Below are 22,738 nucleotides of genomic sequence, written 5' to 3' on the forward strand. Positions count from 1 at the left end.
GTTCTGCAATTTGAGAATTTGTCCTTTTTAATGAGGTTTATCTTTAAAAAACCACTGGAGTGTCAAAATTTTGAATGAAAATCAATTGCTTATAAGCTGTGCACATTTTTTCTTTAATTTTTCCTGCATTCATATTTGGAAACTTTTCTGCCTGTCTATTTTAACTAAGACATACACAAAGATATTGGCTTGTAATAGGTATACTGGTATTGAAATTTGAATGATTTTTTTTAGTGTGCTCCAACAAATAGTCATTATCTTACCAAAAACTTGCAATGTAATATTGATCTTTTAGTTCTTTCTCATGTATAATGCTGCTGTAGCAGTTACAAATCTAGCTGTTTTCGTATCAAAGTCAGGTCTACTCTATTAGTCATTGAAAGTGAAAGTTCAGCATTTGATATCTATTTTTATACAGCTTCTACTGCCCCCCCCCCCCCCCCCCAAAAGTGAGTTATTCAGTTTGTTTTTGCTGTCAACATTTTGCTACCATTAAATTTGTGATAGAGGTTGTCACTGCCTTACAATATATTTCTTGAAAATGAATACAATAGTAAAGCTTAACATTGCTAATATTAAGTTATAACCTTCTCAAAAATGCAAAAAAAGTTTGACAAATGTTGCTAATTTGTTGATAAAGCAATGCAATCTTTCAAATTTTACTTAATCAAAGTTTGGTGACATGACTATCAAATTATGATTATGTTCACAGAAGTACCACTTCCAGGGGTTGATGTCACCAGTGTTGACTCCTTTCAAGAGGGACAGGTTGGTAATAATATTCTCTGTTTGCATTGGTTATTATTGCACATGATCATACAGAGAATTTACTTTATGCTACATATTTGCATTCATACTCCTGGTGCTGCATTTTAAACTGACTTCAATTTAATTTGTTCCTTTTTTTTCAGTGCACAGAGTGTCAATCTTGATATCATACCAAAATACGCTAAATATCTCTCTGATGTTGGAATTAATGCAGTCTTGGGTAAGTTCACACTTCACTTAAATGAGATAATTGTTATTCTGTGCAGTATTTTTTCCCTTAATATTTACTTTCACCATTGTTTGAGGAGTACAAAGGAGAGAAATGTAAATTACATCGAATTCAGTAATTAACATGAAATTTGCTTGCTGGGCAGTTACAATATAGTACTCAAAGTAATTTTGAAAACATGAAAGATGTAAAATTTCAGTAGTCGAAGCTCCCCTAATATTATTGCCCGTATCTACATATTACGCACAAGTACATAACAGCGATCCCATATAGGTACCAGTCAGTTGAATGTAGTCAGTTACAGTCATTGGAAAAGGAATGGACAAGGTACAGGGACACAGTACTAGAGGTGGCTAAAGAATGTCTTGGAACAGTAGTGTGTAAAGGTAGGATGAAGCAAACAGCATGGTGGAATGACACAGTCAAGGCAGCCTGTAAAAGGAAAAAGAAGACGTATCAAAAATGGCTACATACTAGAACTCAGGTAGACAGAGAAAGTTATGTTGAAGAAAGAAACAAAGCCAAACAGATAATTGCAGCATCCAAGAAGAAATCTTGGGAAGACTTTGGAAACAAGTTGGAGACTTTGGGTCAAGCTGATGGAAAACCATTCTGGAGTGTAATTAGCAGTCTTCGAAAGGAAGGTAAGAAGGAAATGACAAGTATTTTGGACAGGTCAGGAAAATGGCTTGTGAATCCTGTGGATTCCTTGGGCAGATGGAGGGAATATTTTGAAGAGTAGCTCAATGTAGGTGAAAATACGATCAGCAATGTTTCAGATTTTGAGGTAGAATGGGATAGGAATGATGATGGAAATAGGATCACACTTGAGGAAGTGGAGAAAGTGGTCAACAGATTGCAGTGCAATAAATGAAATTAAGTCAGAACTCATAAAATACAGTGGAATGTCAGGTCTTAAATGGCTACACAGGATAAGTGAAATGGCCTGGGAGTCGGGTCAGGTTCCATCAGACTGGACAAAAGCAGTAATCAGACCAATCTTTAAACATGGAAACAGAAAAGATTGTAACAACTACAGAGGTATCTCTTTAATCAGCGTTGTGGGTAAAATCTTCTCAGGTATTGTTGAAAGGAAAGTGCGAGTATTAGTTGAGGACCAATTGGATGAAAATCAGTGTTGGTATAGGCCTCTTAGAGGTTGTCAGGACCAGATCTTTAGCTTACGGCAAATAATGGAGAAGTGTTATGAATGGAACAGGGAATTGTATCTATGCTTTATAGATATAGGAAAGGAATATGACTGGGTTCCTAGGAGGAAGTTATTGTCTGTTCTACGAGATTATGGAATAGGAGGCAAACTTTTGCAAGCAATTAAAGGTCTTTACATGGATAGTCAGGCAGCAGTTAGAGTTGACGGTAAATTGAGTTCATGGTTCAGAGTAGTTTCAGGGGTAAGACAAGGCTGCAACCTGTCTCCACTGTTGTTCATATTATATAGGGATCATATGTTAAAAACAATAGACTGGCTGGGTGAGGTTAAGATGGGTGAACATGAAATAAGCAGTCTTGCATATGCGGATGACTTAGTTGTGATGGCAGATTCGATTGAAAGTTTGCAAAGTAATATTTCAGAGCTAGTTCAGAAATGTAAGGACTATGGTATGAAGATTAGCATCTCCAAAACGAAAGTAATGTCAGTGGGAAAGAGATATAAACGGATTGAGTGCGAAATAGGAGGAACAAAGTTAGAATAGGTGGATAGTTTCAAGTACTTGGGATGCATATTCTCACAGGATGGCAACATAGTGAAAGAACTGGAAGCGAGGTGTAGCAAAGCTAATGCAGTGAGTGCTCAACTACGTTTTTCTCTCTTCTGCAAGAAGGAAGTCAGTACCGAGACTAAGTTATCTGTGCACTGTTCAATCTTTCGACCAACTTTGTTGTATGGGAGCGAAAGCTGAGTGGATTCAGGGTACCTTATCAATAACGTTGAGGTTACGGATATGAAAGTAGCTAGGATGATTGCAGGTACTAGTAGATGGGAACAATGATAGGAGGGCGTCCACAATGAGGAAATCAAAGAAAAACTGGGAATGAACTCTATAGATGTAACAGTCAGGGCGAATAGGCTTAGATGGTGGAGTCATGTTACATACATAGGAGAAGCTAGGTTACCCAAGAGACTCATGGGTTCAGCAGTAGAGGGTAGGAGGAGTCGGGGCAGACAAAGGAGAAGGTACCTGGATTCGGTTAAGAATGATTTTGAAGTAATAGGTTTAACATCAGAAGAGGCACCAATGTTAGCACTGAATAGGGGATCATGGAGGAATTTTATAAGGGGGCTATGCTCCAGACTGAACGCTGGAAGGCATAATCATTCTTAAATGATGATGATGATGAAATAATGATGATGATGATGTATCTATATATCTACATCGCATACAAGTGCACAGTGTATGGCAGGGATATTTGTGGCCCTTTGCAATCATTTCATGAATGGAAACTGAGAAATTATGTGCATATGATTGCAACACTTAACCTGCAGGGTGATTCTGTGGTGCGTTACAAACTTTCAGGGGTAATGGAGAAGGTTAAATGTATCAGTCTGAGGTAATGGACCCTGGTTCATAAACAACCAAGTCAAAAGTTCTATGTGAAAATCATTCTGATACCTTGGTCTGTGGGCCTCTTCTTCTGCAAGCACTTTGTTTTCCATATTTTGGGAACACATAAAATGTCCAGGAAACATGGGCTCCAAAGTGCATACCTTAGGAGCTATGAGCTCTTGTTCAGTAGAAGATATGCGTTTCACGCAAAAATGAGAAAGTGCTCAGAGCTCTTAAAGTATGCACGTTAGAGCCCATCTTTCCTGGATGTTTTTTATTGATTTGGTCTATACTGTTTCCTTCCAAAATATGGCAAGCATAGAGCTTTCAATAGAAGAGGTCTGCTGTCAGAGATATCAGAACGATTTTTGCTTCTAACTTTTGACTTGTTCATTTACAGATCAAGTTTGCTTACCTCAGTTTGATACACTTAGCCTTCTCCATCACCCCTGAAAATTTGAATCATCATCATGTAAACCCCATGTATATACTGGATCCTTGGAATTTTGAATTAACTGATGTGTATACCACTGTAACATGAATATAAGTAGTTGAAGATAAATTTTTCAGTTACAAATTAATGAAATCATTGTCTCTGCTGTATTGTGTTATCTGTGTTAAAACACTGAAGCACACAGAAACCAGACAATAACAACAAAATAATGAGTGAAGAACTGGATCAAGTAAATCTCACATTTAAATGAAAAAAAAGGAATAGATCACACTAGTTGAATTTGAACTTGATTTTAAACATGATGCACTTTATCCCCTTCTTTCTTATAATTCAAATTAGTTTTATCATATTACATTCACTGTGAGATTAAAAGTTCTCAGGCTATGGTACCATGTCACTCTTGCAAGAAATCTTTTGATTTGACATTCAGCCTGAAGCCTTCTCCCAGAAACTGGCTGCACATGTATGTGCACTATCATATTTCTGGGAATTTAAGGAGAGTATTTCCAACATTTACCACTGTAAATGTTAATGATAGGCTGTTAAAATGTTGCTGTGGTTGGGGAATTATTCAATGCTGTAGTAGAGCCTAGGGAATGGGATGTGAGTGCAAATTGCATTTATCTTTGCATATTCTGGTATCATCCTTGTAGCACTAAGGACAGGCAGCCATGCCACCAACAGCCTAAGGATGTCATTACAGTTAAAACTGTTTGGGTGTTTAACAATCTTGACCGCCTGTCTGATTTTCTGTTTATATTTTATGGTACTTTTATTAAATTGTGAACATTCGCAAAGACTTTGTCCTGACAATAGGATATGTTCAGCTATGACTGGCTTTTTGCATTGCTTGAAGCACCACACATGTTCTTTGTGCCCTTTCAGACATTTTTTAACTCCATGGCCTCTCTCCTCTATGCTTAACACTTACTTAATTTTATATACTCCAGTAGTCTGTAGTGGTTTTGCTTGGTCTTTTATTGATTTTAACTTAGCATTTCTTGTACGTCAGAAAAAAATGGCGTTGCATACCCTCACAAGAAAAAAGGAAGTCATGTGATATAATATTATAATGCTCTGTAGGATAGAAACACTTTCAAAACTCCTTTCTAGATAACAACAGAATCATATTTACCACCATTTCTTCCTACTAAATGACAAAATATTCTCACACTTTCCACTGACCTATAGTTTTACAGAAAATTCACCATTGATGAACATGTTATGCACTTAAACTTTGTAGAACCATTTCATTAAGTCAACTGTACCCACTAATTATGAAAATAAATATTGAATTACATCAGTTCTGAATTCTCACATTCACTAAACACTCCCTTGTTTGCTAATATTTCATAACAAATCAAAGTAAATAATTTATTGTTTAATTATATATTACAAAATCCAACCAAAGAGAGAAGTGAAATAAATGTATGCAGCACTTTTATGTGTTTGTCAAAACTATAATTAAGACATTATCAATTCAAATTTCTCAGATGCTGCAAAATTAAACTGGCACTTAATCTGAAGTTTCTGGTTGGTGTGCTATTAAACTCTCCCTCAGCCATAATTTAAGTCTTTCTAAGGAGTTCTGCCAGTACTTTTTTTCCTTGGTGGTGCCCAGTAATGAAATACTACTCTCCTAACTTTTATGTAGGATAATGAATGAAATATTACTTTTAACATGATAATTCTTTGAGTTAGGAGAAAATACGTACATCTACTGATGTAAGATGTATGCAAACTACAATCAGATTTTTCAAATCCCCCCTTAAAAATGAGGAGAAAAAGGTGTTATATTACCAAGATAAACATACAGTTTTACAGAATTATGTTGTCTCAGTTATCCTATCCAGAGAAATTTATGGTCTGAACAATGGGAGAAAAGTTAACAAGGACACTCAGTAGAGGAGAAATTTCATTCTCTCCTAAGAAATTCTTAAAAGACTATGAACTGTGTTTTCCTTTGCAGTGGGTCAGACAATTACAGTGGACAGCAGTATGAGTGCTAAATTAGTTCACAATATATTTTCAATTTTAATGTTTTTTGATATTCAAAAACTGTGACAATGGTGCTCTTCTTTCATCTGTCATTTCATCACCCTCCCCAAAAAGACCCCAGCAGTAATCATTCATCATTTAAGGGCTTCAGTGACATTGATAACAGTGTTTCATTATACAGATGTCTGGATGAAAGCATTCACCCTGCCCACTGCTTGTGGCTCCGAAATTTTCTGAAAATAAATCAAGGTGGGAAAGTTAAAAGTGAATTTTAAATGATGTTCTGCACCCCGTGGTCTAGCAGCTGTAGAACAAATCATTTATAATCGAAACATAGTTATCATCTCTTCTGTTACCCAAAAAATTCCTTCACAGTTGCTCTGTAAGGTGACCAGTGGCTAATTTGATAATTGTGAGTTTTATATCAATGGGTGGATCCTTCATCACTTTTCTTGTTTGTGATCCACCAAATATACCTTCTTTCAGCTTTGCTTCACTCAATTTAGGAATGTTTTTTTGAAATGGTTGAATGCCTGACAGTAGAAAAACTCTTTACAAAACTCGAAAATCTTAACTGCAGGAACATTTTGAAAGGTGGATTCAGATTCTGCACACCAGAATATATAATAACTGATATATCATATTCCAAATACAAAATGGCTGTTGACAAGTATTATTAGGCATGAAACAAATAAAATTGACAGGGGAAATGATATACACTCCTTGATGATAGAATAATGCAGGTGACATTAAGTCATTGGCAACTAAATCCAATTAATTCCTATTTGCAGTAGCTGAAAACACAGGCACCAAAAACTGTCCATCACAGACAGATCCATTAGATTTACTCAGATCATCATTGCATATTCCACCACCAGACATCAGTTTTGCTAAATATGTGTTAGCCCCTTGAGTTACCTTTACAACCTGTCAGTGATTAAAAATAAAGTTGCTGAAAGACACTTATGCAGTAGTAGTACCCATCCACAAAAGTGGAAATAAGACCCATCAACCTCCTATCTGTTTCTCAGAAATTTATGATAAAGTAGCTTACAACAGTATACTGAACCATCACTCTGAGAATAACATCGTAACAGCAATTCTATTTGGCTTCTCTACTGAGAATGCAATATGTGCTTTTAAGAACTCAGATCTTGTAGAAATGAACAAGAAAAAATGCTCTCTTGGCATTTCAAGTTATCTTGTTCTGTTGCCTTTTATTAAATAGTTCATAAAATTCTGTTCGGGAATGATGTGGTGCTAAGGGCATTCCCCTTGTATGTATGGGATCATATCTTAGCAACAAATGGTTTCATGGAAACAAGAATAAATTCAGAATGGCAGAAATATTAAATATTGGATCCTACAATATGAACTGTTTTGTCCACTCCTTTTCTTGGCCTAACTGGAAGACTGGAGGACTCTTGAAAAACTATGGAGTTGCTGATGACTCAACTATATAGATAAAGAGCCTAAACACATAAATGTTAGATGCAGTCAGAAGAATAATGGTATATGATAACATATGGTTCACAGCTAACAGCTTAACCTGTAATTAAAGAAAAACTCATAATACTTAACTGCAAACTTATAGGTACCAGAATTAGAGATCAATGGGTACACTATGGTTGAAGTTCCAGGAGTGAAGTTTCTAGGCATTCTGATGGATAATAAACTTATGTGGCACCAGGATGTAGATAAGTTAACCAAACAGCTCAGTTATGCCTACTTTGTATTTAAAACTCTCTCTAATTGTGTTGACAGGCAGAAGGGACAGCTGAAATACTTCATTTACCTTCACTCAATAATGCCCTAATATTCTGGGGAAATACAGCTAATGTCTAAAAGGTTTAATTCTACAAAATTCTCTAAAAATATTATGAAAAGGAAACTTGCTACTCACCTTATAGCAGAGCTGCTGAGTCGCAGATAGGTGCAACAAAGAGACTGCCACAAATATAGTTTTTGGCCAGTGAGGCCTTTGTCAGGATAGATGGCAAACACACACATACACACTCATGCAAATGCAACTCTCTCTCTCTCTCTCTCTCTCTCTCTCTCTCTCTCTCTCTCTCACTCTCTCTCTCTCTCTCTCTCACACACACACACACACACACACACACAGGACTGCAGTCTCAGGCAACTAAGGCCTCAGTTGCTTGAGACTGCAGTCATGTGTGTGTCTGAGTTGCATTTGTGTGAGTGTGTATGTGTGTGTTTGCTGTCTATTCTGATGAATGCCCTACTGGCTGAAAGCAATATTTGTGACAGTCTTTTTGTTGTGCCTATTTGTGACTCAGCATCTCCACTATATAGTGAGGAGCAACTTTACTTTTCATAATATTGTTATATTCCATCCTGAATTTTTCATTGTTTGAAATTCTGTAAAAATTGTGTATAAAATTGATAACTGAACATTTGCAGAAGCCCCTTCATGGACCTAGGGATTCTTACACTTATGTGTCAATACAAATACTCCCTAATGGTACTTGTGAATAGCAACAAGAGTGAATTTAGGATGAACTGTATAATTCACAATCACATATTAGGAGTAAAAATAATTCTCATATAGACTACAGTTTTGAATGTAGTTTTAAACTTGGTGCAAAAACCGATAAAAGGTGCCAGTAAACAACAAGGCAGGATATTGAAAATCCCCTCATATTCAAAAACAATGAAAGAGGATATCTCATCGTCCACTCCTCTATAATTTATCAGGATATTTCAATTCAGAGATGTAAGTTCTGCGTAACTCTAATATTGGTATTATCCAGATCGGAGCTTCTTTCAACATTGTGTAGAAAGCTGATGCTTTGTTATAAGTAGAAGATGAAAACACCAAATGATTAGTGAGCAGGTAAATTTTCTTCAACGTAGCTGTTTAGCTTGTAAGTACATATATAAAGTAATCCAGAAGCAATCCTAAACTTATCTGTGTGAGAAGGCCAGTACTGGTGCAAATTTGTTTTTAGCATACTTTACAGAAGCAGCCAACAGTGACTAGTTTTGTCTGTTAATGTAAAAATTGACATCCTTGGTGACTTTCTTCATAATGGAATTTAAGGAACAAGTGTGACTGGATGAATTAAGTAATTAATTATGCCAGTTATGAATTGTTGGTATTCCTTATGAAGCCAATATTTATTTATTGAAAGTGGTTGATCGTGAATATTCTGAAAGAGATGAAGTCTGAATAATATGAAATTCTGAACTGAGATACATTTTGAAAGAAGGTTTTAGAGTCTCCTATCTGTAGTAAACAAAAAAAAAAAAAAAAAAGGAAACTGGAGAAAAAGAATGAGGAGTTCATAAGCAACCACACTCTGATTGAGTGGAAAATTATTGGAAAAGATGTAAGTTACGTCAGATGTAGTTATTTACAAAATACATAGGAGGCCCAAAGCAAATGAAGAAGAAAAGTGATCATAAGCAAAAACAGTTTATTGAATAATCTGCTTATATCAGTTGCTTGTAGGACTGAATATAACAAAATAAGCATGACTGTGGTTACATAATATCACAAAACATATATTTCTTGACATTTGAATAATAAAAGTCATGTCACTTTATGTTTTGAAGATTAATTAATGAATTTTTGATGTATGTATCAATTGTAAAGAAATTTCACAAACAAAATGAATGAATAGTTTTTAGAATAGATAGGAGCTCCACAGCTTATTTTTTTAGTCTGCAAAGAGAATCCTGTGTAATATTCTCTGTAATGTAATTAAGTAGCACATGTTTACTCGAGGATTTCAAAATTTTACAACACTATATTGCATGCAATTGTTGTATTTATTTGTTTATGGATTTTGGTTCTCTCTCTTACATTAATATGTTGTTGTTTGTAGTAAATGGAACAAGTGGAGAAGGAATGTCAATGACTGTTGATGAGAGGAAAGCAGTTACAAAGGCATGGGTAGATGCTGCAAAAACCACCAAACAAGTTGTCATGGTTCAGGTTGGAGGAGCTTGTATGAAGGATGTCCTTCATATGGTAATCTTGATGTACCTTTTATTCCATTCTGCTAACATAAGTAATTTCTTTTCTATTTTATGTGGGTTTAATATCCACTCAGTAATTAAATCAATGGACATTAGATGCTAATAGACTTGGTCTGTAGTATTTAATGAAACAACAATAGCCTAATGTGATTGTCTACAGTAAATACAAATCAGAGTGACATAAGCAAGATTTGTAATTTAAACTTCCTGAATATTTCAGCTACTCTACCAACATGAATTTATTATGTAATCATTAGCCAAGCAGAAAAGTGAAATTGTTCCTCTTTGTTGTGTGAAGGTCACACTACAATACATTATCTTTTCCTAATGTAAGGAAAAGATAGATTGCTACTTACCATAAAGATTTCACATTAAGTTGCAGACAGGTGCAACTAAAAGACACTTAAATATTAGCTTTCATCCACAGCTTTCATCAAAAACAGAAAAACACACACACACACACACACACACACACACACACACACACACACACACAAAGCAAGCTCATGTCACGCACACATTACTGCCATCTCTGGCAGCTCAGATCAGAATGCTGGTCTGAGCTGCCAGACAAGTTACCAGCATATTAGTAAATAATCAGTAACAACTGTCTCAAACTTCCTGCCAGATTAGAATTGGCTGTTGGATTGAGGCTTGAACCCAGATCCTTCCCAGTTACAGGCTTGCAATCTGGTTTGGCACACACCTTTAAACGGACAGCAAGTTTAAAAACAGTGCACACTGTGTTGCAGAATGGAAGATCCTCTGTAGCAGTTTTGCCTTTCCTTTACAAAGGTGTGACAATATAAACTGTTCAATTCAAGTTAACAGAAGTGCTTCAATACCTCAATAAGTTCTATAGACTTACTATCACAACCAAAAGGCAGTGCAGAACAAAATTTACACTTTTCACGTAGTTCTCAAACTATGTAAGTGCAGAGCTGACAATTAGAAAATAAGATATCAAACTAAGCTGTTATAATAGTGCTCAATCACATTATTAAACAGAAAATGAGTGCATGCAACATCATTAGTAGATGTTCTCATTTGATCATTGTTAAACACATGCTCATTTGAGCCACAATTCTCTCCTCTATGCTAAACAGTTGACATAATATCTAATAAACCAGTTATACTATCTCTGAAGCTAACGTTGACATATCAAGTCTGTTCTAACTGCACAAGAGAACACCACATGATGACTGACACAACAAACTTTATTGAGTCTAGAAAACAAGTTATTACAATGGGTACACTAGCCAAGGAGTGGTTCACAGTAACAATCTGATAACACATATGCATAGGTAAACATGTAAATGAGTTAGAGCTGGCCTGGCCCATCTCTAAAAGCCCACCAATAACATTGCTGTTGTGTGCCCATAAGCTCATCTTCCTCTCTAAAAGCTGACTAGAGGCTGTGCGTGCATCCACAAGTGGAAGCCTCTGATGGTGTTTGAACTTCTAGCTGTGTTTGCTGACTTCTGTGGTGCACTCTACAATTGTATACCTGGATCTCAGGTGTGGATCTGTGTGGGTCACTACACTCCTCCCCTCTTGTGTGTGGGGGGGGGGGGGGGGGCAGGTAGAGAGTTGCTGATTCCTGGGGCAAGTTGCACTGATTCCTGGGGCAAGTTGCAAATGACTGGGATTTGGAGACAGCGTCCATGTCCATGAAGGCCCCAGAGGTGAGAGGAGCGAGCAATCCCCAGTTGTCAGAGGCCTGGGGATACAGGCAAAGGTGGCTGGTGTGAGGAGGAGAGGAGAAGGGGCCTCTGCCTTGCATGAAAAAATCTAAGCCAAGCCAACTGCTTCGAGTTTATGTGGGCTTGGAAGTCTGTGGTGCATCCTAGACCTTCTGCAAAGACATCCTGAAATTCTGAGCACAGAAATTCCAAAGACTGACAGCAGATCTCAGCAGATGCAAACTGCATGGAGTTCATGATCGAAAAGCCAGAGGTGTGAAAGACATGGAACCTGAAAAGGTTTCCTAAAGTAGTGTTGTGAACGACAATAAAAGTAACAGATCGAATCACTGATTTATAGGTGACCTCCACCCACCACGAATAGACCAAACAAAGGGATTTGCTGTTTACTGTAAGTGGGTGCAGTTGGCGTGTTAGCTGCTGTTGCCATGAACCCACACATGAGTACACGGGACATTGCGAGAGCTGGTGGACTGAGTCAAAGTAGTGTTATGTGTATACTGCATCGTCACCGCTTTCACCCGTTTCATGTGTCGCTACATCAGCAATTACATGGTGATGACTTTAGTCACTGAGTGCAATTCTGTTAATGGGCATTAACATAGAATGCGTTGGAGTTCTACCTGTTTACCAATGAAGCAGATTTCACAAGCCACGGGGCAGTGAATCTACGGAACATGCATTACTTGTCCGTGGGCAATCCTCGCTGGCTCAGACAGGTAGAGTGACAGCGACTGTGAACTGTAAATGTATGGTGCGGAATCATTGGCGACCGCCTCATTGGTCCCCACCTCATTGCAGAGGCCGAAACAGCTGCAACATACATTGGGTTTCTACAGAATGATCTGCCAAAGTTGCTCGAAAATGTCATACTGGAAACGCGTCGACGTATGTGGTATCAGCATGATGGTGCACCTGCACATTCCGCAATTAACACTAGGCTGACCCTTGACAGGATGTTCGACGGGCGTTTCATAGGACGTGGAGGACGCATAAATTGGCCAGCCCATTCTCCTGATCTTACACCTCTGGACTTCTTTCTGTGGGGCACATTAAAGGAGAATGTGTACCGTGATGTGCCTACAATCCCAGAGGATATGAAACAACATATTGTGGCAGCCTGCGGCGACATTACACCAGATGTACTGTGGCGTGTATGACATTCATTACACCAGAGATTGCAGTTGTGTGCAGCAAATGATGGCCACCATGTTGAACATCTATTGGTCTGACATGTTGTGACATACTCTATTCCACTCCGTAATTGAAAACGGAAACCATATGTGTATGTGTACCTCTCCCCTCATGGTAATGTACATGTGCGTCAGTGAAAAAGACCAATAAAAAGGTGTTAGCATGTGGACGTAATGTACTGTTCCAGTCTCTTCTGTACCTAAGGTCCATCACCGTCCCCTTTGGATCCCTACATAATTCGGTGCTCTCCGATACACACGATCGAACAGCGGAGAAGTGGTACTCAAGCGTCAACTTTAGGTTACATTATCTCTGGATGTAATTAACATTTTACAATGCAACAAATGGCACTGATTATGTATTTGTTTATATTTGTTTATATGTAGGTTTGTGTTAAAAAAACATACTTCCATGCATTTTTTTAATGGTTTGTATAAACTAATTACACTACCCCTCTCCTCACGTTCAGTCTGTGGAATTGATTCATCAGTATTCAATGTGGTTTACAAAATATATCCAGCAGTAATGTTAGGTGACTCACCCTGTATAAGGGCCTGATTTTTGGTCCTGAGACAGTCAGTCCACAGCTGAGTTTCAGATGAGCCTGCGTTGTTTAGAACAACAACAATGTTGCAACTTAACTGTGAAATAAGTGTTACACAATTAGGCTGTATGTTAAAACAATGACAGTGTCTGCTCCATACGCACCTTTCTATTCTTCAAGAACTGTGAACTTTGTGGTTAGGTTTTTACTGTTTGTAGATGTTCAATAGTAAACTATTGTAGCAGTATGTGGAGGTTTGCCTGCACACTATTAATAAGGCTTATTGAAACTTAAACAATAGTGCACTGGCCATATAACTGTGTATTATTAGGGGGTTGTGAAAAGTGAAATTAAAGTACTGTGAAACACAACTGTGCACCTGTCAGCTACATTATTTACAGTAGTCAGTGTCGGAATCCACAACCCATTTTTTAGCCAGCGTAGCAACGCAGTATGTTGACACCGAGGACATTAAATGAAGAGATAAGTAAAGCAGGGCAAACTGTCACAACTGTTAGGTATTATTTAGCTATTTGACTAAGGCCTTCATCTGACACAGACAAAACAAAACACACATACAACCAAATGTACATAATTCACCCACACATGGCCGCTGTCGCCTCTGGGCGTTAGGGTTAGTAGTTTCTACTTTTATATGTGTCTATAAGCACTACTTTTAGTTTCACCTTCTGAAAGTAAATAATGGCTAGCTACTCTGCTCCCTATAATTTTATAGTATTTTTCCTCAAATTTATGGCACATTTGACCCAGAAGTTTGAGAAAAAGAAATTTGCAATTGAGAAGAAACATTTTTGGCAACAGGTATTTACTCCACGACAAGCTTTGGCTATTAGAGATCAAGAGCCATGTCCAGTGGAAAAATCCTTAAACAGTTGGGCTTCACTGTTCCAAGAAAAATCCAAAATCAAACTAAGAGGTGTTCTGTGTACTTATTGTACTAAGATAAGATGCCACTGTTTTGACTGTTCTTCCTCTGTGATACACGAAGAATAATTTTATTACTGTCTAGAAGCAAATAAGTTGGATAGGTATAACCAGTACCTGTAATGGATAGTTTAATTGAATTGTCATATGGAAAATAGACACTGCATATTTTTTCCATCACAAGTCCTTACAGTATGTACATCATCATTAAACTCTATATGACGGCATGAAATAGCTGCAGTACAGTGTAATCTATAAAATCAACAGCTCATAGTTCACTAACAGTTTGAATGAGTGAATATATTTCAGAATGATTCCTTCTTATTGAAAAATGCATTATTACATATGTTCAAATTAAGCACAGTATTATCTATATTTTTCATTTATTTTGTATGATAAATGATGCAGGTTTTATGTCATGTAAGTATGACTGAGAGATAGAAAATTATTTACTAACATAACCATTCATAAAATTCTCTTCTAGGCAAAACACTGTGAGGACCTTGGAGTTTCTGGACTGCTTTGTTTGCCTGAACTTTTCAATCGCCCTGCTTCAATTCAGGACCTGGTGAGGTACCTGAAAGAAGTTGGAAAAGCTGCACCAAAAACACCATTATTATACTACCATTTACCAGCTTATACTGGTGTAAACTGTAAGTGTTAATCACTTTGAACTTTTGTGTATGTAAACACACACACACACACACACACAATATAAAGTTTACCATAGATGAGCCAATAGATACATACATAGAAGGAGATAGAAAGAAAAAGAGAGGAAGGGGAGTAAGATTTTTTTGGGGGGGAGGGGGATGGGGAGGCAGGATGACAGAGGGTGTGGGGAGTATGAAAAGGAAGATGAATTATTGGGACATGTATAAATTGTCAGAAAGTCCATATTTATTCTTTTATTTAATTTTGGACCTGTGACATCTTGTACAGACACAGGACAAGTCAATAATGAACACAGAGTAGATAAAGATTGTGTGTATATAAGAATAGAATTTAATGATGAATATAATAGAGGGAAACATTCCATGCGGGAAAAATATATCTAAAAACAAAGTTGATGTGACTTACCAAACAAAAGCACTGGCAGGTCGATAGATACACAAACAAACACAAACATACACACAAAATTCAAGCTTTCGCAACCAACGGTTCTTTCTTCAGGAAAGAGGGAAGGAGAGGGAAAGATGAAAGGATGTGAGTTTTAAGGGAGAGGGTAAGGAGTCATTCCAATCCCGGGAGCAGAAAGACACACACATATCCATCCGCACATACACAGACACAAGCAGTGTGTCTGTGTATGTGCGGATGGATATGTGTGTGTGTGCGCGAGTGTATACCTGTCCTTTTTTCCCCTTAAGGTAAGTCTTTCCGCTCTTGGGATTGGAATGACTCCTTACCCTCTCCCTTAAAACCCACATCCTTTCATCTTTCCCTCTCCTTCCCTCTTGCCTGAAGAAGCAACCATTGGTTGTGAAAGCTTGAATTTTGTGTGTGTGTTTGTGTTTGTTTGTGTATCTATCGACCTACCAGCACTTTTGTTTGGTAAGTCACATCAACTTTGTTTTTAGATATAAGAATAGAATTTATCACAAATGACTGCTCTGCAAAAGTTTGGTGTGTGTGTGTGTGTGTGTGTGTGTGTGTGTGTGTGTGTAATATTTATATAATATCATTATGTTTGATAATTTTACATTATAAGTTTCCTTTTCAATTGTTGAGGAATTCATGTACAGAGCAGATGCTGTGATACATCAGAAATGAGTTAAGCTTTTTTTTTGAACAAGCTTTCTTCCTTTGATAATTTGATGTTGTTAGGAAAGTGATTGTATAATTGTCTACCTCTCTGAAGAACACTCTTCTGACAGGTTGATGTCCTGGCGTAGGAGATGTAGATGTTATTGCCCTTTCTTGTTCTATGACTGTGCACAAAGCTATTTTTCTGTTATGTGCTGGAGGTTCTTAAATATTTTCTTGTAGGGACTGTCAGTTCAAATATGTACAGGCATGTAATGTTAAGTATTTTTAATACCGGAAATAGAGGGTGACACAAATCTTGTTTCTTTACGTTGCATATGATTCTGGGAGCTTGTACTTTCATCTCAAGTCAAATGGTTTTCTATGAGTTTCAAATAGGTATAAAAATTAAAAAGTGTGTAGCCATGAGATGTATGCAAGGCAATAATTGTACAGTTTTGGATGTATGTTATGTAATTTTAAAAAAGATGTAGAATGTTAAAACATCAAATAATGAAACACTGACTTTATAAAATGGCATAATATCAAACAGAGACACATTTCTGACATTATATGGAAACAATAACACTACGTTAAGATGAAAATGTAATGCTCTTTGCACAAACAAATGCTATGCTGGTACACTCTAACATCTTCGATATACTGCAATTTATCACTACTGCTATTACAGATTTTGTATAAATTTTTGCCCTGTCTACATCTGGTACTTTAATTCTCACATTCTGTCCAACTGAAGGTTTTGAAATTTTGTCACATGAGGCTGTTTTCATTTTCTTTGCCTGCAATTGAAGATCTTCTTTGGCATCTTCTCAGGCCTATTTCACCTTATTAACACTTTTAGAAGTTGTCAGCATCTCATCACAACCATCAGCTGGTGCTAGTGTCTCATTGTTAACTGTCATCAAATCCTGTCTCTGGTGCTTCCTCACCTACTGCAGCTGCACTTTCTGCCTCTGTTTCTTCTGTTTCAGTATTTGATTCACTGGCATCAATTCCTTGGCCATCATTTTCAGTTTCCAGTGAGTCAGTGGAAGTGGTGTTTAACATTGTTTCCAAGCCTTCTTCAGTGTTTATATTTTTTATTAAATCATGTGGAAGAGCTGAGGTCACAATGCCGTTTCATTGGAACCCCAAACATGGCTTCATATGGTGAACATCTGATCCCTTCATGATAAGACCTATTTTTCATTGCTTGCACAAACCTCAGCCCTTCAGACCATTTGGAAGTTCATTTGTTTCCATCCAAGTTGATAACATATTTTTGATATCTAGATTTGCTCTTTCGACTGATCCCTGATTCTGTGTTGCACATTTGGGAACCCTCCTTGCAACATAATCTTCAGCTCTCTAACAATCCTGGCCACAAGCTTTGCCAGTCTCTGTTCCTGATGTGCCTCTATCCACTTCCCTGCTCCCCTCCAGCCTCATACATGCCTTCTAAACTCCCACTGCATCTGTGCAGTCCTCTCCCTTTCTCTGGTTTCTGTGTCTCCTCTCCATATCCCCCCACCCCCCACCCCACCCTCCCTGTCTCACTCCACTGCACAGCCTCTCAATGCAGCACCTAGCAGCCCATTATCCTGTTTGCACTATGTCCCTGTACACTCTCACATGCATCACTACGACACCTTTCCCAATGCCTTCCCTGCTATCTGTCCAATCCCTGGCCCACACCTGTTCTGCACAGTGGAGTAATTTTCTTCCAGTGCCGAAATGGGTATCTAGCTGTTTCGATGCCTGAAAACATGACAAGGATATTAGACTTTTCAGGAAGTCAAGCACCCAAACTGGCTGGATAGGGCAACTGTAAGAGTACAGCCAATTCCTTTTTTGTGGAAAACTGTCATGTGATAAATGCTGTATGCAAGAGTATGATGTCATACTTCTTACCCCAACTACGAAAGTTTAATCTCTGATGCCTATGTAGAAGAATCTATTGCAAAAATACTGTAGAACTAATATAAAATAATCATAGGTTACTCTGTTACATTATATTATATTAATCAAACTGCAATGGAGAAACAGTTATAGGATGTAGAAAGAAGTCAAAGGTGCACAAATATTATTTCGTTATGGTGGCAATGTGATTTGCATTACAAGACCCACTAATTTTCAGAGCCCTTGTGAAGATGCTGTTGAATAGAGTAGAAACAATTGGCCAAAAGAAAATTATTTGATTCACTGTTAAACTCCATTATATTATATAAAATACATTTCTTATGCTATAGCTTTGAGTGTATGTGTAGTCTTTTAATGTGCCCCTTTCTATACATATATTCCACACCTGAAATCTTTCAGCCAAACCTCATGCAATTGTTCAGTGCAAATGTCTGTTAGTGATTAATAACTGATTGATGTTTCAGTCAGTGTTCCAAATTTCTTGGAGGCTGCCTTGAAGGAAATACCAACATTTGCAGGTGCAAAGTATACAAACACAAATTTAGAAGAAGCAATACAATGTTTATTGGTGAACAATGGTGATGTAAGTGTTTTCTTAGGATGTGACCAGGTATGTGCATTATTGTTTTTACGTTGAATAATTAAAAATGTTCAGGTAGAAGCAATCTTTAAGTATTAATTATTGTTAAAACTATATATTTAGCATTAAGCAAGAGTATATCTGGCTTTGAATATTGTAACCAAAAACAGATGGTGTTTTGGAGTATAACTTCTAAATAAATAACTGTTTCCTTCCTTATTCTTCAGTTATAGAATGGATAAAAAATTATTTATTATTATTTCATATTCAATTTTTAATCCATTTTCATCAGTATGTATACAGAATGAATGTCTCTGCACAGATTATTATATATTTATTTTCCCCTTCTATGCACTGAAAAATATGGTTGGTTATTGACACTGAAACAAAAATTTTTGTTGAACTTTATACTAAATCTGCATCTAGGTTCATACGTACTCTGCAAACTACTGCGAAGTGCATAGCAATGAGTACTTAGCATAGTATCACATGTTTGGTTTCTTCTCATTCCCATAACTTTTGGAGTATGGGAAGAATGACTGCTTGAATGACTCTGTGCACACTGTAATTAGTATAATCTTCTCTTTGCATTGCTCTGGGAGTGGTACAAATGGGGCTAAAGTATATATTTAGGTTATTTTTCAATACTGGGTATTGAAATCTTGCAAGTGATCTTTTGCAGAATCTGTCATTTATTTTCAAGTGTCTGCTATGTTGGGCCTCTCAGTATTTCCATGATGCTCCCCCATGAGTCAAACGAACCTGTGACCATTTATGCTGTCCTTCACTATATATGTTCACCATCCACTATTTGTCCTATTTGTTATAGGCCCCACACATTTGAGCAATATTCAGAGATGGGATATAAAAGTGCTTCATAAGTAGCCACCTATATAGATAGGCTGCATTTTCCCAATATTTTGCCAATGAACTGAAGTCTGCTATGCATTTTACCTATGGCTGAGGTTAGGTGATTACTTTATTTCAAATCTCCACAAACCGTTACATCCAAGGATTGTATGAGTTGATATATTCCAGTTGTGACTCACTGATAGTATAGTTATGGGATACTATTTTTCTGCATTTTTTGCAGTGTAAAATTTTACATTTCTATATGTATAACACAGTTTTTCGATCTTTGAACAACTGTAAAATCTATGCCTACTGCATCTGTAATTTTCAAGCCATCTTGCAGTGTGTGGTCACGGTGCATGGTGAAAAATCAGTTTCCCTGTTTTCTAACCTGAGAGACCAACTTATATCATCATATCAAGTTCTGACACATATAGTTCTATCATATTTCATTTTACTTTTTTATTTATTTAATTTATTGACTTGTTCTTCTAAAGTGGCAACATTTCTTGTTATGCAGGCATATAAATGTTCTTTGGTTTATTATGTTAATAATTATGTGACAATGTGTTACATCAAATTATTTTAATCCTACTGTAAAACTGTTTGAACAGGTTTTGGCAGGTGCAGCTACTCTTGGATATAATTCTACTATAGCTACAACACTCAACATGCTTCCTGGGCTAGCACAGAAAATTTTTGAGAGTGTTAAGAAAGGTGATGCACATGAGGCCCATAAACAGCAAATGATACTAAACCAGGCTATTAAAGCCATGACGAGATACGGTAAGATAATTTGTGTTATTTAAATGCATTCACACATTTTCTTTCATGTTCTCTTTCATTATTTATCATATTCTTTTGATTATTCTGTTAAATATTTTTCACTTAATCTGTTTGCATACTTTGCACACTAGCAAAATAAAATGCATTTATGAATTATGATCTTTTAGTACTAACATAATCAAAACGAGTAACTTTCTAACTCTTTCAAGAGACCATTTGTGTATTTGATGCTGACAGTTTTGAAGCCAATTTTTCATATTTTTTCTGATTTTAAAGATGGAATCAAGTTTTACTGAGTAGAATGTTGCCAGATAAGAAGATTGTTTATTAGTAGCACATCACACATACCTGGCATCAAAAACTGAGCAGGTAGATACAATATTTCACATGCCAACAGATACACACTTCACTTTGATACCATCACATGAAGTCAATGGCTTAATCAATACTTGCAGATAACAACATCTCAATCATGTGAAATAACAAAGAAACTTTTGAAAGAAACATTAAGACTGTCTCAAGAACACAGCAGAATACTTGACGCAAACTGTTCGATTATAAATCTGGGGAAAGAAACTATTGCAATGGACATATTCATATTCACCACACAGAATAGGACACCAGTTAATCCTCATACTGAAATAAATAGTCATTTGGAAAAACACGAAGTACAAAATTTCTTGGTACTTGGCTAGAACATAATGAGAAATGGGACACACAGGTAGAATACATAAACAGAAAAAAGCAAAGCATGTTTTAGAGTATGAATACCATGGAGCTGTAGATCATACAATAATCTCAAGACCATATATTTTTCTTATGTTCACTCAGTATTGAAGTATGGAACAGTATTTTGGGGAAATTGTGGAGCAAATTGAAATGATTTAGATTACAGGATAAGATTATTAGACTAATGGAAGGAGTAGACCATGGTCATCATGTATGCAGCTATTTCAGAAAAATAAAATACTACCACTTCCACGTAGTTACATACCAGAAAATAGAATTACTGTAAAAGAAAACGTAAACAGCAGCAGTCCATGCTTGACTTATAATGAATCTATACAAAGCTACCATACAAAACAAATAAATAGTGTGTATGTACAACATACAAATACAGCATCATTTCAAAAGGCATACTCCATCCTGGCATCAAACTGTACAACACATTACCCAAATATACAAAAATAATTATGGACAGTAACTGTTTCAAATCAACTGTGAATGATTATTTTGTCTTCGTAGTAAGGGTATATCTAGGAGAATAAAACTGTTGTCTCAATTACGATTGCATTTCAAAAGTGTATACAGTTATAAAATATTGAGTAGTATAAAAATGTAATATTATTTTTTGCTAAAATGATGTGTTTAAAAAATTTCAAGAAATATGTATATTAATTGAGGAATTGTCCAGTACCCAGTATAATCCTAAGTCCAAAGAAAAATTGAATAAATAAATCTTTAGATGACATCTTTAAAATTGGAAATTACAAGATTTTCTTTTTTCCTCTGTTATTCTGCAGCAGTTTATTTCAAAGATCTTGTATGTATCAGTCTGCCATTTTACTTACTTTAGCCCCCCCCCCCCCCCCCCCGTGTGTGTGTGTGTGTGTGTGTGTGAGAGAGAGAGAGAGAGAGAGAGAGAGAGAGAGAGAGACAGACAGAGAGAGAGAGAGAGTTTTTTGCAATAATTTGTATGCATAATATATGCTTATTGGAAAAGTTAAAATTTTTGTTGTTTGGAAAAGGTGTTTGGGTACCTGCAATGAAAGCAGCCATGAATCTGATGACTCCAATTGATGTGGGTGAGCCACGTCCTCCCCTGGTTGGATACTCAGAGCAAGAGAAGAAACAACTTAAGGAGGAACTGAAGTCACTGAAACTGATCTCTTAAGGAAGAAGAAATATTATGATTCACTGATGATATAACAAACACTTGAATATAGAACCTCAATTCTGTATTAGTGTTTCAACTGCCATTGGCACATTTTGCAAATATAATACTAAAACATCAATACAATTCTCTCCTTTTATTTCTACATTTAAATATACAGTTGGTCTTTTGTTTACATTAACTTCTTAAGATATCCAGTTTTCAAAAGAATAGAATGTCTCATGAGAGAACTGATAAACAAAGTGGAAGGTAAGTACTGTCACCTATGTAATACTTTGTAGAAGCCGAAAGAACGCTAAACAAGGTATGAACAGAAAAAGTTAATTACATTTACTGAAGACAAAGTTTAGTGGAAATGGATTATATTTTTAATGTAATTAATTTCGAAAATTACAGAACAAGGAACAAAATTCATCAAACAGTTTCTAAAAATGCACTAAAATAAAAAGTAAAAATATCTGATGTGTAGGAATGTACTCAGAGATAAAACTGTTCACAGTCAACAAAAGATATACTAGAGCTGGAAGGGACAAGGTTAATCAGTCTCAAGTTT

The 22,738-nt window shown here is 36.5% G+C and overlaps 1 protein-coding gene across 2 annotated transcripts in view; it reads left to right on the forward strand.

Moving 5' to 3' along the window:
* The window catches only part of LOC126267263 (N-acetylneuraminate lyase-like), a 70,230-nt gene extending 47,919 nt beyond the window's left edge, over positions 1-22,311 (forward strand). For both annotated transcript variants that reach the window (XM_049972327.1, XM_049972328.1), the window contains exons 2-8: positions 713-768; positions 912-988; positions 9,868-10,013; positions 14,892-15,060; positions 18,538-18,683; positions 20,120-20,291; positions 22,040-22,311. In XM_049972327.1, coding sequence (XP_049828284.1) covers positions 713-768; positions 912-988; positions 9,868-10,013; positions 14,892-15,060; positions 18,538-18,683; positions 20,120-20,291; positions 22,040-22,185 — 912 coding nt within the window. In that variant the 3' untranslated portion in view covers positions 22,186-22,311. The remainder of the gene's footprint in view (positions 1-712; positions 769-911; positions 989-9,867; positions 10,014-14,891; positions 15,061-18,537; positions 18,684-20,119; positions 20,292-22,039) is intronic.
* The last annotated feature ends 427 nt before the right edge of the window (positions 22,312-22,738 follow it).

Source organism: Schistocerca gregaria, chromosome 4, assembly GCF_023897955.1.
Source record: "Schistocerca gregaria isolate iqSchGreg1 chromosome 4, iqSchGreg1.2, whole genome shotgun sequence".
In the NCBI taxonomy this organism is placed as follows: Eukaryota; Metazoa; Arthropoda; class Insecta; order Orthoptera; family Acrididae; genus Schistocerca; species Schistocerca gregaria.